General features: G+C 47.1%; 2 protein-coding genes across 7 annotated transcripts in view; one reads left to right on the top strand and one right to left on the bottom strand.

Annotated features, from left to right (window-relative positions):
• Positions 1-388: 388 nt before the first annotated feature.
• CMC4 (C-X9-C motif containing 4) lies at positions 389-5,377 on the bottom strand. 6 transcript variants are annotated; one of them, XM_063936901.1, is made up of 3 exons: positions 5,294-5,377; positions 836-903; positions 389-752 (listed from the first exon to the last, which is right to left on the bottom strand). In XM_063936901.1, the coding sequence occupies exons 2-3, from the start codon at positions 894-896 to the stop codon at positions 601-603; spliced, it is 213 nt and encodes a 70-aa protein (XP_063792971.1). In that variant the 5' UTR covers positions 897-903; positions 5,294-5,377; the 3' UTR covers positions 389-600. The 6 variants fall into 6 exon arrangements, with proteins under 6 accessions (XP_063792971.1, XP_063792968.1, XP_063792970.1 ...); XM_063936898.1 differs by lacking the exon at positions 5,294-5,377 and adding an exon at positions 5,065-5,201; XM_063936900.1 differs by lacking the exon at positions 5,294-5,377 and adding an exon at positions 5,057-5,163.
• Positions 5,378-5,379: 2 nt separating this feature from the next.
• BRCC3 (BRCA1/BRCA2-containing complex subunit 3) overlaps positions 5,380-17,413 on the top strand; it is a 95,304-nt gene continuing 83,270 nt past the window's right edge. Inside the window, exons 1-4 of the mRNA XM_063936897.1 lie at positions 5,380-5,484; positions 14,794-14,914; positions 15,836-15,922; positions 16,024-16,112. Coding sequence (XP_063792967.1) covers positions 5,380-5,484; positions 14,794-14,914; positions 15,836-15,922; positions 16,024-16,112 — 402 coding nt within the window. The remainder of the gene's footprint in view (positions 5,485-14,793; positions 14,915-15,835; positions 15,923-16,023; positions 16,113-17,413) is intronic.

Raw genomic sequence — 17,413 nt, 5'->3', positions numbered from 1 at the left:
TGCCCAAAACTAGGGGACAGATCCACAGGGAATTCCGGAGAGAGAAACACAGAGGGAGTATGCCAGCTCACACCCCAGCGCCCATATATCATACCACAATAATATATGATGATAGCGCTGCCCTTAATGATAAAAAAGCACCAATTTATCTGTGCCCCCCCGTGCACACATAGGTGCGCAGCTTTTCACAGATCCTATGTGTTTTCGTGTGAAAGCAGATAATATTTCTCACAGTAAAAAATGGACTACAATTGGATAGCATGATAATGACCAGTGGCAAAAAATGACCACAGCTAAGGGAATATCCCCCATAGCATACAAGAGGTAGTAAAAATATTTGGCTATAGAGTGTGTGAACTATTCAGAGATTGATGGATTATCAAAGATATTCACTAAAATCAAGTTACTTTTATTGTATTTACAGATGCATACATTATACAAACACAAAATAAAATTTAAAAAGTGGCAAAAGTTCCAGTGCTGGGCTTTACAGAGAACAGAACCCTCTTGGCATATTTGGAATTGTTTGGAGTCCTATAATATTTTATAAATCACTGTCACAAACTGCAGGTTCCAGTTCTAGGTGGACAGCTGTTGATGTCATAGAAGTTGTTTTTGTTTAGGTTCTTCGATAGTTCCTTGCTGCTTATGGAAGCCAGAGCAGCAGACGGAGTTCTGGTTTGCCAGCTTAGCACAGCAGATACGCATAGCTTGGAATTCGTGCTCACATTTGCTCTCCATGTAATTGTTCACTGTGGATGCAGAACTCAAGTTAGACAGTTTTGCTGAATCATTGAGGATGTGCTTGATGCACCAACTGCTTCTCGGAGCTTACCTTGCAAGCACTTTTGGATTGCACATGCTGCTTTCTGACAGGGATCCTTTCTCTGAGACATCAGCGCCCTAGTATAGTGAGATGGTTATAACAGAGAGACCTCACTATAAATGATTTTGAAAGTTGACTGGCCAATAAAAAGAAATCTTAAAAACACGAATTCACACTTTCAAAAATGAATTCAGGCAAAGAAACCATATAGTGTAGCCATATAGGAAACTGTAACCCCTAATTTAATTTATTGGCGGTGGGGGAGGGTTATTTATCAAAGCTTGGAGAGAGATAAAATTGTGATAAAGTACCAACTAATCAGCTCCTGCCTATAAAATGTAAGTCAGAAGCTGAATAGCTATCTCTCACAATTTTATCTCTCTCTCTGAGCTTTAATAAATACCCCAAGAGAGAGAGGGGCTTACCATACTATTGAATCACACAAGTTCTGGGGCTGACTGACTTTAAACCTGCATTTCACCTAATTTTAAGCAGCTAGAGAACCTGTGTAATTCATGAGTGTAGTAGTTCCCAAACATTCTACACTGCTCAAAAAAATAAAGGGAACACTAAAATAACACATCCTAGATCTGAATGAATGAAATATTCTTATTAAATACTTTGTTCTTTACATATTTGAATGTGCTGACAACAAAATCACAAAAATTATCAATGGAAATCAAATGAATTAACCCATGGAGGTCTGGATTTGGAGTCACCCTCAAAATTAAAGTGGAAAAACACACTACAGGCTGATCCAACTTTGAGGTAATGTCCTTAAAACAAGTCAAAATGAGGCTCAGTAGTGTGTGTGGCCTCCACGTGCCTGTATGACCTCCCTACAACGCCTGGGCATGCTCCTGATGAGGTGGCGGATGGTCTCCCGAGGGATCTCCTCTCAGACCTGGACTAAAGCATCCGCCAACTCCTGGACAGTCTGTGGTGCAACGTGGCATTGGTGGATGGAGCAAGACATGATGTCCCAGATGTGCTCAATTGGATTCAGGTCTGGGAAACAGGCGGGCCAGTCCATAGCATCAATGCCTTCGTCTTGCAGGAACTGCTGACACATTCCAGCCACATGAGGTCTAGCATTGTCTTGCATTAGGAGGAACCCAGGGCCAACCGCACCAGCATATGGTCTCACAAGGGGTCTGAGGATTTCATCTCGGTACCTAATGGCAGTCAGGCTACCTCTGGCGAGCACATGGAGGGCTGTGCGGCCCCCCAAAGAAATGCCACCCCATACCATTACTGACCCACTGCCAAACCGGTCATGCTGGAAAATGTTGCAGGCAGCAGAACGTTCTCCTTGGCGTCTCCAGACTCTGTCACGTCTGTTACATGTGCTCAGTGAGAACCTGCTTTCATTTGTGAAGAGCACAGGGCGCCAGTGGCGAATTTGCCAATCTTGGTGTTCTCTGGCAAATGCCAAACGTCCTGCACGGTGTTGGGCTGTAAGCACAACCCCCACCTGTGGGCGTCGGGCCCTCATACCACCCTCATGGAGTCTGTTTCTGATCGTTTGAGTAGACACATGCACATTTGTGGCTTGCTGGAGGTCATTTTGCAGGGCTCTGGCAGTGCTCCTCCTGTTCCTCCTTGCACAAAGGCGGAGGTAGCGGTCCTGCTGCTGAGTTGTTGCCCTCCTACGGCCTCCTCCACGTCTCCTGATGTCCTGGTCTGTCTACTGGCAGCACCTCCATGCTCTGGACACTACGCTGACAGACACAGCAAACCTTCTTGCCACAGCTCGCATTGATGTGCCATCCTGGATGAGCTGCACTACCTGAGCCACTTGTGTGGGTTTTAGGGAGGTCATACAGGCACGTGGAGGTCACACACACTACTGAGCCTCATTTTTACTTGTTTTAAGGACATTACCTCAAAGTTGGATCAGCCTGTAGTGAGTTTTTCCACTTTAATTTTGAGGGTGACTCCAAATCCAGACCTCCATGGGTTAATAAATTTGATTTCCATTGATAATTTTTGTGTGATTTTGTTGTCAGCACATTCAACTATGTAAAGAACAAAGTATTTAATATTTCATTCATTCAGATCTAGGATGTGTTATTTTAGTGTTCCCTTTATTTTTTGAGCAGTGTATAATCTTGGCACCCTGTAGTATCAAAATTCTTTTCTTGGCAACCAAAAGGTTGTTCAGGAGAAATTCAGAAAAAAATATTCAATTAAATAAATTGTGCTTATACATAGGCTTACCATACTATGGGGGATATCCAATTAGCCCTGGTAATTTAAGGGGATAATTGTCCCGCCGGGGGGCTATCCTATTAGCCCCGATAAGCCGACACGATCGGCGGCTTATCGGGGGTTACCTCATGCTGCACCGGGTGCTGGCTCCTGACAGCTACCGGTGCAGCGCTGCAGTTCCGGCTCTCTCGGGTCCCATGTGACCAGGGGAAGATGGGGGATTCGGGTCATGGTGTTGCCCCGGCTTCCCCGCCAGAGATAAGCGACAAGTGCCGGCTCCTGCGCCACGGCACCCTCCCTGCAGTCCCAGCCTGCCGCTGCTGCGGCGCGCTAGGGACACTGCAGGTCGTCGTGGTTATTGGTGATTTTGTTTCGCCTGCCTACCAAATCTCCGGAAACAGTACCATTTGTGAGTTTTCGGGAGGTCCATATTGGATAGCCTGAAAAAAAAAGAAATCAGTGAAACATCGGAAAAAAAGTCAGAAATACGCCCGGTTTTTGGACCTGATGTTAATTCACTGGTAACTGGATATCCCTCTGTCCCTTTAAACCACAAAGCTCATGGATTACACAGGTTCTGTGGCTGATTAATATCAGGTGAAATGCAAATTTGAAGTCAGCCAGTGTAAATCATCAGGGCTGAAACACACGCCGGCTTTTGCCGGCCTGGAAAAAGCCGGATGGCTTTTTTCCGTGCCGGTACTGTAATTAACTGTGTAAGGGGTAGGGTCCTTTCACACTGCACGGCCCCGGCCCAGCTGCCGGGTTGCAGCCGGAAATAACCACTGGAAGGTCCGGTTGCCGGGCCGGGGCCGTGCCGTCTTTGTAGGCAGTGGACCATGTGTGTGAAGGGGAGCTTTCACACACAACGGGTTTTTTTCAAGCCGTGTCTGCTGCTGCGCATGCGCACAGCATTACACACGGCTCAAAGCCGTTGTGTGTGAAGGACCCTCCCGGATGGCAAAAAGCCGGACAAAGTTTGTCCGGCTTTTTGCCATCCGGCAAAAACCAGAGCGTGTGTTACAGCAATCAGGGTTCCAGTTTAATGGGATAGTATGATAAGCCGACTCATCCTTAGGTTCAGTTATGTGGTGGTGGACAGGATTCATTTCTGTTTGTCCACATATTTTATGACTGGAAGCCACAAGCACTCGTTTTGCCTCTTACATTGACCATGAATAATTTTAATTTGGTCCTGAACCACCAAGTGTGCAAGGTCGACATGGTTAAAAAGGTAACGGAAAATGCTGACACGAGTTGTTTTTTTTATGGGGGGGTACGCCGTAAAAAATGACTAGGCACCCCAATTAGTGCACTGCATCTACTTGCATGCTGTGGGTAAAGTGCCTCGCAGTGCTCAGCACAGCTTACTATGCCCAATTGTAATCCATATGGATGGTAAAGTATGAAAAGTGTGAAAGTGAAAATAATTGCAAAAAACTCTACCTTTTCCTGTCGACCTAATGCATGTTGACAAATAGTGATCGACCTAACGATCCACCAACCCAGGGCACCCCTGCAAGTGCCCCAAGGCACCCGGGGGCAGATTTATTATGCCTTGTGAAGTGATAACGTGAAAGGTGATAAAGCACCAGCCAATCACATACCCTCCAACTGTACCTTTTTTTATGGTCTGTACCGATTTTTGGCTCTCCAAACTTCCATTGAAATTATAGGGAAAGGGGCGTAGCCACAACCCCTTTACCCATGGCCACGCCCCTTTACTAATTTGTACCGCTTTTTATGTGTAAAATGTTGGAGGGTATGCAATCAGATCCTAACTGCCATGTCACAGGCTGGGTTTGAAAATGACAGTTAGGAGCGGACTGGCTGGTGCTTTATCACCTTCCACTTTATCACTTCACCAGGCTTAATAATTGTGCCCCCCAATTTGGTAACCACTGGACTAGTGGGATAGATAGCATTGGTCACTCAGTTAGTCTAGCTCTATAATCTGTCATGCACGTGTAAAATAATGCACAGAAGCACGCTATTCCCCTGCTACTGCCCCTGGTTTACCTCAATACCTCTCCTCCTTCAGTGCGGGCGCAGCAGGCATACTCCGAGTCCGGAATATTCCGGGAATAGCAATTTAGCAAAATAATTTCAGGCAATCAAGACAATTTTTAGCTATGTTGAAATTGTCCCCTCTTTTGGGTCCCTAAATTACATACATCGCCATTTTCTTGAAGACCAAAACTAAGGCTAGTTTACACAATTGACCCCAGCAAAATGAAGCTTGTAACGGACACTTACTGTATCTGAAGCACTGTATAGTATGTGCTGAAACGCAAACTCCGGCACAAGAGCCCGTGCTGCTACTCAGTTGGGGAGGACGGAAGATGGCGGTGCAGGCTGTGCACATAGAGGGCGATGCCTTCCTGGTCTGTGTGGCCCATTCTCTAAGCACGGAGCGGGAGGAGGTGATGGGCTTGTGTATAGGCGAGGTAACCGCAATCCCAGCTTGTCCTGTATAGCTGTGTTACCCATGTGTGCCATTGCTGCCCAGTAGTAAAGTTCGTGGTACTGTTACCCCAACGCTGCATTGTGTCCATTCTATACATGCCAATGGTTACTGAGCATCTAAATGCCTCCATTGTAATTTATTACTTTATCTGTGTGTTGTGCAAGGGAATTTCCTATGTCTATATGCACTGTTGGATGGCAGTGGGAGCAGGGCTGAAGCTTACACTAAAATAATGTGGGAGGAAATGATTTATCATGGGGCTGCATTACTAAGCATTATGCCTTATGTGTTCCATGATGAAAGTTTGTCCTTTTGCTTGCGGTTCAGTTTAAATGTTCTAACCAGTGCCACTACAGCCTGGAGAGAGGTACGGTCACCAGGGCTGGATCTAGGGGGGGTGAAGGGGGCGACCGCCCCCCCCTAACACAGTCATAGCCACGCCCACTTTTGAGCAGAAGAGAGCTCTCCTGGGAGAGCCTGAGGCAGAACGATGTGCTGCAGCATATACCACAGCAGCTCAGAGGAGCCAGGAGAGCAAGGGTTACAGAGCATTTACCCCTCAACTTGCTGGTGTGTGGGTACTAGGGCTAATAAATACAATTACCCCATAGCATAGTCACATGTACATAGAACAATCACAAGGCTCTATCTCAGTCTCACTCAAAAAGTTCAGTCAGAATTGAGAGAGGAGGAGTTAGGAGTGCAGATGGGAGGAGTTGGGACTGTAGAGGGAGGAGTCAAGATTAAACCGTAAACCGCCCCCCCCCTAAAGAAAAGTCTATATCCGTCCCTGGGGCCAGGTACAGCAAATGTACTGCTTGTCTATCAGCCAGGTACATTGGAGCAGGTGAAATCACATATATATATTATAAACTCTGTTTTAGTAAATCATTCTCATTATTGGCTCCAGCATTAAGGCACTGGTGATACAATGAAGCTGGCACTACTTATTTTTACTGTAGGCATCAGCATAGAAGCATTTTTGTTGGGATTATGGGGCATGTTTATTACAATCTGCATTTTAAATGCAGATGTGATAAATATTTTTTCTTAACTTTGCAACATGAAAATGGCTCAACCACACGGCTAATTGAATCTACCCCGTCTTAACTAGCACTGGGTATGTTGTACATAATTTTAAACAGTCTCTGGGTCTAGACTCTGAGGACGAAATTTAATTGTTTTCGGCACAGGTAGCCAGTAGATGGCGCGCAGCGGAGCTATTCAAGTGTTTCTCCATTGAGGCATGATTAGCTGGCAGGGCCAGATTAACAATGGGGCGGATGGAGCTACAGCTCCAGGCCTCCACAAAGAAATGGGCACATCAGTTGGCAGCATGGGCTGCCATAAATCAGAAGTATTAAAATTGCATTTCTATTTTCCACACACAATGATGCAATTTTTGCACTTTTATATATTTAAGGAGATGTGGGGCTGATAGTGTACGGGGCCGCGCTGGCATTTCAGCTCGCTACTCCTGAGGTGGTGACCTGAAATGTGCTAAAAGTGGCCCATTTGGGGTGACTACTCACATCGAGTGCGTTACTTTGGTCGGGTTTAGCTGCTATACGTGGCTAAACCCGACCTCTCTTGGTGCGATGTGCGCAAATAAAAATAAAGAACAATTGAACATCACCCTCTGATCTCCCATCACTTTAGGAGCGATATAACAGTTGAAGTATGCTTTCTGTTAACCCTTAATGAGCAAAACTTTATATATTTATTTTTAATTGGTGATAACTTTATTGCTTATTCTGTCAAAGTAACTTTTATATTTTATGATTGATGAATAAGTTATTTTCTCTTACGTCCTAGAGGATGCTGGGGACTCCGTTAGGACCATGGGGTATAGACGGGCTCCGCAGGAGACATGGGCACTCTAAAGACTTTAGATGGGTGTGCACTGGCTCTTCCCTCTATGCCCCTCCTCCAGACCTCAGTTAGATCCTGTGCCCAGAGGAGACTGGATGCACTGCAGGGAAGCTCTTCTGAGTTTCTCTGAAAAAGACTTTTGATAGGTATTTTATTTTCAGGGAGCACTGCTGGCAACAGGCTCCCTGCATCGTGGGACTGAGGGGAGAGAAGCAGACCTACTTAAATGATAGGCTCTGCTTCTTAGGCTACTGGACACCATTAGCTCCAGAGGGTTGGAACGCAGGTCTCATCCTCGCCGTTCGTCCCGGAGCCGCGCCGCCGTCCTCCTCACAGAGCCGGAAGATAGAAGCCGGGTGAGTATAAGAAGAAAGAAGACTTCAGATCTTCACTGAGGAACCGCGCAGCGGTAACGCTGTGCGCCATTGCTCCCACATTCACACACACACACACTGACGGCACTGTATGGGTGCAGGGCGCAGGGGGGGGCGCCCTGGGCAGCAATAATAAACCTCAAGGGACACTGGCTGACATATATATACTGCGGAGGCAGTATATTAAATAAACCTCCCGCCAGTATAAAGAATTTGAGCGGGACTGAAGCCCGCCGGTGAGGGGGCGGAGCTTGATCCTCCAGCACTAACCAGCGCCATTTTCTCCACAGCACGCTGCAGAGAAGCTGCTTCCCGGACTCTCCCCTGCTGAACACAAGTACAGAGCGCAAAAAGGAGGGGGGGGGGGGCACATTTATTTGGCGCAGTGAGTGTATTATTGATATATATAAAAGCGCTGTACAGACTGGGATTTTGTCTTAGTGTCCAGTGGCGCTGGGTATGTGCTGGCATACTCTCTCTCTGTCTCTCCAAAGGGCCTTATTGGAGGACTGTCTCCACATATATATCCCTGTGTGTGTGTGGGTGTTGGTACGTGTGTGTCGGCATGTCTGAAGCGGAAGGCTCGTCTAAGGAGGAGGTAGAGTAGATTGTGGTGTCTCTGTCGGCACAGTCGACACCTGATTGGATGGATATGTGGAATGTTTTAAATGCAAATGTGTCTTTATTACATAAAAGATTGGACAAAGCAGAGTCCAGAGAACAAGTATACTGCTATCTGAATATTTAGTACAATTATTCTGTGATATACATCCAGTATCTACGGTGCATTGTTATATCTATACTCATACATAGTAGTATGTAAATGACTAGTCCAGTGCAGCTTTATTGTTTATATGTAATAACTTCTGCATTGTACATGTGACTGGGTGTGCCTGGAGCTGCTGTGTGGATTCCATTCTTGTGTATCACACTACTCGCTATCACTATATTCTGTACCCTGGATGGCTAGGTGCGTCAGGGTCTTTATATTTATATATATATATATATATAATATTACATAGGATATACTGTTTTGGATTTGTTCTCTGTGTGTTTGTCACCTCATACCGCTCAAATCCTCTGTTTGTGCTCGGTATTTACTGTCACATAACATGGGGTTATTTGCTGGTATTATATTTGTCTGTCTATATTGTACTGTCATGCTCTAAGTCTACATTCCTTATAATTTCTGCTACACAGGGCGGGAAATCCGCGGACGCTCCTGCATCATACAGTACTTGCACCACGGATTTACCTGAGGGGGAAGTTTTAGCTACTGGTTCAGGCACTAGGTGTCATACATCTCCTAGTCAGCCCGCAGCACCTGTGGCTACTCAGGAACCACCCTGGGAAGCATTTTCAAATATGCTATCTACACTTGTATCGCGTCTTACGCCACCTGTGGGCCCTCCTGTGTCATTACAGCCACATATTGTCCCTGTGGTGAACCCGCCATGGGTGGATTTACTGGTTCCGGTATGAATGGTCGACCATGTTATGGTCGACAGTCATTAGGCCGACCACTATTGGTCGACATTGACATGGTCGACATGGACACATGGTCGACACATGAAAAGGTCGACATGAGTTTTTTAACTTTTTTTGGTGTCGTTTTTTGCGTAAAGTGACTGGGAACCCCAATTAGTGCACCGCGTCCCCTCGCATAGCTCGCTTCTCTCGCCATGCTTCGGGCATGGTGCCTTCGCTCCACTACTGCTTCGCTCGGCACAGATTACCGTTCTAATCGTAGTCCACTTGGATCGTAAAGTATGGAAAAGTTCCCCAAAAGAAAAAAAGTAAAAAAACTCATGTCGACCTTTTCATGTGTCGACCATTTTCATGTGTAGTCCATGGCAATGTCGACCAATAGTGGTCGGCCTAATGACTGTCGACCATCTGAACGGATACCGGATTTACTATCTACTCAGGTGCAAATATTATATCAATCTTTGATTGCTCAACCTGCCCCTCGAAAGGGGCCAAGGGGTCCTCTAAGCGGGCCATTTCTTCCTCCCAATCCACTAATATTTCTGATAATTCTGATGAAGAGTGGGAATATACTGATCCGTCAGACACTGATTCAGTTGCTTCTGATGAGGATTCTATAACACAGGTTGATGTTCCTGACCTAGTGGAGGCTATTAAGCTGATTCTCCAAATGGAGGATGACGCTGAACCCACTTCTACGTCTAAGAAACCTGATAAATTCAAACGTCTGAAGGTTGCTAAGGTAGTCTTACCACACTCTGACCATTTCATTGACATACGTCAGGATCCTGGGCGTCTCCAGGAAAGAAGTTTTCCCTGTCCAAGAAGATGCTAGCTCTTTATCCTATCCCTGCGGAGTTGAGTAACAAATGGGAGACTCCACCACCAGTGGACTCTCATGTCGCCCGTCTTGCGGTGTCCTCGACTCTGCCTGTCACCTCGCTGAAGGAACCGACGGATAAGCGCGTGGAGGGTTGCCTCAAGTCTATTTACACTCTTAGTGGTGCTGTGCATAGACCCACTATGGCAGCCTCTTGGGCTGCAAAAGGAATTGAAGCTTGGGTTCAGGCAATTGAAGATGAGCTACCTCAGGATTTTTCTTTCACTGCCAGGCAATATCTGTCTTATATTACCACAGCCTACCATTATATTCAGGAGGCGGCCTCTGACGCAGGAGTAATGGCGCCAAGGCATCTACTACGTCTATTCTGGCTCGTCGAATTCTGTGGTTGAGGTCCTGGAAGGTGGACCTGGACTCCAAAAAGACCTTGAAGGTGCTCCCTTTTAAGGTAGACATCCTATTTGGGGAGAATCTGAACAAGATCGTAACTGACTTGGCTATGACCAAGACAGTGTGTCTCCCAAATACTAATCCTTCTGCTCCGAAGGCTAAAATCACCGCCTTTCAGTCCTATCGGGCTCCAAGGAAAGCAAAGGGTCAAGCGTATCAGCGACAGGCTCGTGCTTCCAACACCACTAAGCCTAAATCTAAACAATCCTGGGCCGCCCGTCAGCCTGCTTCCAAACATGACAAGCCTGCTGCATGACAGGGCGGGCCTCCCCCTGGGGGACCCCAGGGTGGGAGGCCGACTTCTGCAGTTCGCCCAGGCCTGGTTAAAGACCACTTCAGACGCCTGGGTGCGGGAAGTTGTCTCTCACGGGTACGCAATCTCTTTCAAGAGACGTCCCCCTCGCCAGTTCTGTTCAATGGTAATCCCCTCGGATCCGTTGAAAGCGCAAGCTTTACACCTGGTTGTACAATCCCTCCTGGAAACAGGAGTGGTAGTGCCGGAACCTTTGTCCCAGAGAGCCAGGGGATACTATTCGACTCTGTTTCTAGTTCTGAAACCAAATGGGTCTTTCCGGCCTATCCTCAACCTGAAATCATTGAACAAGTTTGTGAGAGTGTCCAAATTCTGTATGGAAACCTTGCGCTCTATTGTGCTGGCCGTGGAACCCAAGGACTACATGGTATCCCTGGATATACAGGATGCTTACCTGCACATACCTATTGCCATTTCGCTTCAGCAATATCTGCGGTTTGCTATTGGCAACATTCATTTTCAATTCCAGGCTCTGCCATTTGGACTGGCCACAGCACCTCGGATTTTCACCAAGGTCATGGCCATGATGACGGCTTTCCTCCGTCGTCAAGGAATCAGGATCCTGACGTATCTGGACGACTTGCTGATTCTGGCGAACTCCCAAGATGTCCTCAGTCATCTGGAGATGTTGGTCCAATTCCTACAAGCCCACGGGAGGCTCATCAATTGAAAGAAGTCCTCGCCGGTCCCTGCTCGGTGCATGGTGCACCTGGGGTCGCTGCTGGACACACACAGCCAAAGACTGTTTCTGTCTCCAGAGAAGGTCCTGAAACTTCAGGACAAGATCAGATTCTTCCTCTCTCACCAGAGAGTGTCGATACACTCGGCGATGCAAGTACTAGGCCTCATGGTGTCGGCTTTCGACATGGTGGATCACGCTCAATTTAATTCCCGCCCTCTGCAGAGGTCAATCCTTTCCAAGTGTGACGGCCTGCCTCATCGGATCGGGTCTCAAATGATCTCCTTGACTCCGGAGGTTCGTCTGTTACTGAGCTGGTGGCTACAGGCCAGCAGCTGAGCAGGGGCCATTCCTTCTGGATCTCCAACTGGGTCCTCTTGACAACGGACGCCAGTCTGCGAGGTTGGGGAGCGGTGTTGGAGCAACAATTTCTCCAGCGTCGGTGGACCAGGGAGGAATCTCTCCTCCCGATAAACATTCTGGAATTGCGGGCAGTGTTCAATGCGTTGACTCTGGCCCTGCCTCTGGTACAGAACAGGCCTGATCAAGTACAATCAGACAACGCCACCACGGTGGCGTACATAAATCATCAGGGCGGCACTAGAAGCCGCATGGCAATGATGGAAGTGTCAAAAATCCTCCAATGAGCGGAACGCCATCTACCAGCCTTATCGGCAGTGTTCATTCCGGGAGTCCTCAACTGGGAAGCGGACTTCCTCAGTCGTCAGGACGTAAACGCCGGAGAGTGGAGTCTTCATACAGAAGTCTTTCAACTCCTAGTGGACAAGTGGGGCCTACCAGATGTAGACCTGATGGCATCTACACACAATCACAAGGTTCCGGTCTTCAGATCAAGGAGAAGGGATCCTCAAGCAGCGTTCGTGGACACACTGGAAATTCCATGGAACTTTCGGCTGCCATACGTGTTCCCTCCAGTGTCACTCCTACCCATACGGAAGTTCAAGCAAGAAGGAGGAATACTACTTCTTGTTGCTCCAGTGTGGCCCAGACAGCATTGGTTCTCAGATCTGCATGGTCTCTCGATAGAGCATCCTCTTCTACTTCCTCAACGTCCAGACCTCCTCGTTCAGGGACTTGTGTCTACCCGGACCTGGCCAGACTGGCTTTAACGGATTGGCTCTTGAAGCCTCATTCCTGAGATCAAAAGGGTTCTCTGAGGCGGTCATTCAAACTATGTTGAAATCCCCTAAGTCAGCTTCGGCTTGGATTTATTACAGGGTCTGGAATTCTTACTTCACTTGGTGTGCTGCTAAGAATTATGATGCATATTCTTTCAAAACTCCCAGACTTTTGGCTTTTCTACAACAAGGCTTAGACTTGGGCCTTCGTCTGGCCTCCCTCAAGGTCCATATTTCTGCCTTGTCGGTGTGGTTTCAGAGAAAAATTGCGTCTGACGTTCACACTTTCGCTCAGGGTGTTTTACGAATTCAGCCTCCCTATGTCCCTCCTGTGGCTCCATGGGATCAGTCTGTTCTGAATGCCCTACAAGAGTCTCCATTTGAACCTATTGAGTCTGTGGACCTGAAATGCCTTACGCTTAAGGTCGTGTTTCTGTTGGCTATTGCCTCTTCTAGGAGGGTGTCGGACTTAGGCGCTTTGTCCTGTCATCCACCCTTTCTGATTTTCCATCGTGACCAGGCAATTCTGAGAACTCGCCCAGGTTACTTACCTAAAGTGGTGTCATCTTTCCACCTTAACCAAGAGATTGTGGTTCCAGCCTTTATCTCTTCTGACTTGTCCCCCAAAGAGCGGTCTTTGGATGTGGTAAGGGCTCTCCGTATATATGTGGAGAGAACTGCCTCTGTCAGGAGGCCAGATACCCTGTTTGTACTATTTGGTTTCCACAAACGTGGCTGGCCTGCGAATAAGCAAACTTTGGCCAGATGGATTAGAATGGTGATTGCACAAGCTTATGCACAGGCTGGACTCCCAGCTCCTGCTGCTATTAAAGCCCCTTCTACTTGGTCGGTTGGATCTTCTTGGGCGGCACGCCGTAGTGCGTTCGCAGAACAATTTTGCAAGGCAGCTACATGGTCCTTTGTGAACACGTTCATCAGATTCTATGCCAGGCATGTCCAAACTGCGGCAACCCAGCTGTTGTGAAACTACGTATCCCAGCATGCCCTGACACAGTTTTGCTGTCAGAGAATGCTAAAGCTGTGTCAGGGCATGCTGGGATGTGTCGTTTCTCAACAGCTGGAGGGCCGCAGTTTGGCCATGCCTGTTCTATGCCTTTGATACTTCCGCCTCCCAGGATGCTTCCTTTGGACACCGGGTTCTTTTGCCTGCTACAGTGCATTCTCTCCCATGAGGAACTGCTTTAGGACATCCCCGATGTTATTCACTGTGGAATACCAGTGTACCCCGCTGCAGAAAAGGAGATTTATGGTAGACTTACCATTGTTAAATCTCTTTCTGCGAGGTACATTGGATTCCACAGGGCGCCCACCCTGACTCACTTAGCTTCTTTGGGTTTGTATGGCATTAGCCGCTAGTCCCTTCTTCTGTCGTGAGAATGTGGTTCTGTGTGACTAACATCTACCATCTCTCTTACCTGCTACTGCATTGGACTAGTTACCAAAACTGAGCTCCAGTGCCTGGAGGCAGGGCTATAGAGGATGCATTGCAGTGCATCCTGGGAATAGTCAAAGCTTTAGCCTGTTGGTGCCTCGGAACAAGATCCAACTCTACACCCCAATGTTATTCCCTGTGGAATCCAGTGTACCTCGCAGAAATATTTAACAATGGTAAATCTACCATAAATCTCCTTTTTTGTTAGCCTATTTGATTAAATCATTGGCATTATTATAGGCCTGGCTCTAATATTGATCACAGCTGCACATCACTCCTCAAAAGCAATGAATATACTCCACTTGCCAAATTCCAATAAACTAGTTACCAGCCCATCAAAATGACGGAACAACATACCAATTATGTCAGCGCTGGCGGCTGTGAGTGCCCGAATGGAGCAACACTTGAGTTGCTCTTTTGGGCACCATCTAGTGACTGCCGGTGCACAGAACTTTTGTTTCCCCCCCATAGAGGTGAGCAGGATTAGCCTTTTATTATATTGGATAAGAGACAGGATAGTGTGTGTTTATGAAAACACAAGCATTGTGCTTCTATATGATCATGGAATTTGGTCAATAGTACATAACTCCTATGATGCCATTGGCTTAAAAAGAAAGGCAACTTGCATGTTTGTCCTAGTGATTGCTTAGCAATAAATGGTTATACTTAATATCTCACAGGTGGACACCCAAAGAGTTGTGCACATTCACTCAGTGATCATCTTGCGGCGTTCAGACAAGAGGAAGGATCGAGTAGAGATTTCGCCTGAGCAACTGTCAGCAGCTACAACAGAAGCTGATATATCCTAAACATTTGTGCATATTTCTGCGTTTTGTTTTTCACTTCCTCAACTCACCGTAATACCTTGCTGAATTGTCGTAGGATACATGCATTCACAGTTTACGAGCAAATCCAGGAAACACTTTACAATATATATGTATATGTGTGCGTGTATATGTCTAGTGCAGTGAATTGTGGACAGTTGTGTATACATATTTGACTGAATAACTATTTCATGAGTACAATACATTTGTATACACTCTAATACAGTGGGCAAAGATTTTTATATAGTTGAACGTCATAGCTGCTGTTACAGTAAAGCTTTCATTTTATTTTTTTTATCAGTGGGGTATTTAGAAAGGTCTGTGGTGTATTTCAGCTAGAGATGAGCGGGTTCAGATTTACCCGAATCTCCTTATTGGCTATCGGACGTCACGTGTTTTGGTTAACAAATAAATAAGAAAAATCCAGAAAATAAGAACTGAGTAAATCCGAACCCGCTCATCTCTAATTTCAGCATCTCCTATAGCGATCAATCCAATTAGGTTTGGCTTTGCCATGCAAACTCACACCCGCGAGTCAGGGGGGCAACATCCGCACTTTACGGGAGCCCACACTCGGTCAAAAGTGATTGTAGCCCTGAGCTGATTTGGCCTAAAATCGGGCCTAGAGGGCTGCAGTTCAGGGGCCGTTTCCAGTGTTGAAACGCAATGGCACCTTGCACCTAATTGGGTTGAGCCATAGGTATCTTGTGGTGTTGCTTTACTTTTTTTGTTTGTAGCAGTTTCTTTAGTGTTTGGTATTTTTTTTCAAAGCTGTTGTTTTGGCTGTGATGGGCAAAACAATGCATGTAGGTAATATAAAGTTTGTTTATACATTTTTCATTTTTATTTTATTTTTCTACTTCACTATTTATGTTTCCCCTTAACACCTCTCTGCACAGACTGACGGAGATCACTGGACGTCCCGTGCGAGTTGTTGGCTGGTATCACTCCCACCCGCACATCACGGTTTGGCCTTCCCATGTTGGTGAGCGTCTTGGGGTAATATACCTGAGGGAGTATATGTAGCAGAAACAGAAAGAGATAAAGGTGGCTCTCGTGTGTTCCCCTCTTGTCCTTCCCTTCCAGATGTGCGGACTCAGGCCATGTATCAGATGATGGATGTTGGCTTTGTTGGACTAATCTTCTCTTGCTTTATAGAGGACAAGAACACAAAGGTCAGTGAGGATTGCGGGTTTCTCTAACGTCCTAGTGGATGCTGGGGACTCCGTCAGGACCATGGGGATTAGCGGCTCCGCAGGAGACAGGGCACAAAAATAAAGCTTTAGGATCAGGTGGTGTGCACTGGCTCCTCCCCCTATGACCCTCCTCCAAGCCTCAGTTAGGTTTTTGTGCCCGTCCGAGCAGGGTGCAATCTAGGTGGCTCTCCTAAAGAGCTGCTTAGAAAAAGTTTTAGGTTTTTTATTTTCAGTGAGTCCTGCTGGCAACAGGCTCACTGCATCGAGGGACTTAGGGGAGAGAAGTCAACTCACCTGCGTGCAGGATGGATTGGCTTCTTAGGCTACTGGACACCATTAGCTCCAGAGGGATCGAACACAGGCCCAGCCATGGAGTCCGGTCCCGGAGCTGCGCCGCCGACCCCCCTTGCAGATGCCGAAGATGGAAGAGGTCCAGAAGCAGGCGGCAGAAGACTTTTCAGTCTTCCTGAGGTAGCGCACAGCACTGCAGCTGTGCGCCATTGTTGTCAGCACACTTCACACAGCGGTCACGGAGGGTGCAGGGCGCTGGGGGGGCGCCCTGGGCAGCAATGTATAATACCTTTTTATGGCTAAAAAATACATCACATATAGCCCTTGAGGCTATATGGATGTATTTAACCCTTGCCAGATCTCACAAACTCCGGAGAAGAGCCCGCCGAAATAGGGGGCGGGGCTTATTCTCCTCAGCACACAGCGCCATTTTCCTGCTCAGCTCCGCTGTGAGGAAGGCTCCCAGGACTCTCCCCTGCACTGCACTACAGAAACAGGGTAAAACAGAGAGGGGGGGCACTTTTTTTGGCGATATTACTATATTTAAGCTGCTATAAGGATACAACACTTATATAGGGTTGTTCCCATATATATTATAGCGCTTGGGTGTGTGCTGGCAAACTCTCCCTCTGTCTCCCCAAAGGGCTAGTGGGGTCCTGTCTTCAATAGAGCATTCCCTGTGTGTCTGCTGTGTGTCGGTACGTGTGTGTCGACATGTATGAGGACGATGTTGGTGTGGAGGCAGAGCAATTGCCGGTAATGGTGATGTCAACCCCCAGGGAGTCGACACCGGAATGGATGGCTTTGTTTATGGAATTACGTGATAATGTCAGCACATTACAAAAATCAGTTGACGACATGAGACGGCCGGAAAACCAGTTAGTACCTGCCCAGGCGTCTCAGACACCGTCAGGGGCTGTAAAACGCCCTTTACCTCAGTCGGTCGACACAGACCCAGACACGGACACTGAATCTAGTGTCGACGGTGA

The sequence above is a fragment of the Pseudophryne corroboree genome, chromosome 8, assembly GCF_028390025.1.
Source record: "Pseudophryne corroboree isolate aPseCor3 chromosome 8, aPseCor3.hap2, whole genome shotgun sequence".
Lineage (NCBI taxonomy): Eukaryota > Metazoa > Chordata > Amphibia > Anura > Myobatrachidae > Pseudophryne > Pseudophryne corroboree.
This window is presented reverse-complemented; position numbering and strand designations above follow the sequence as displayed.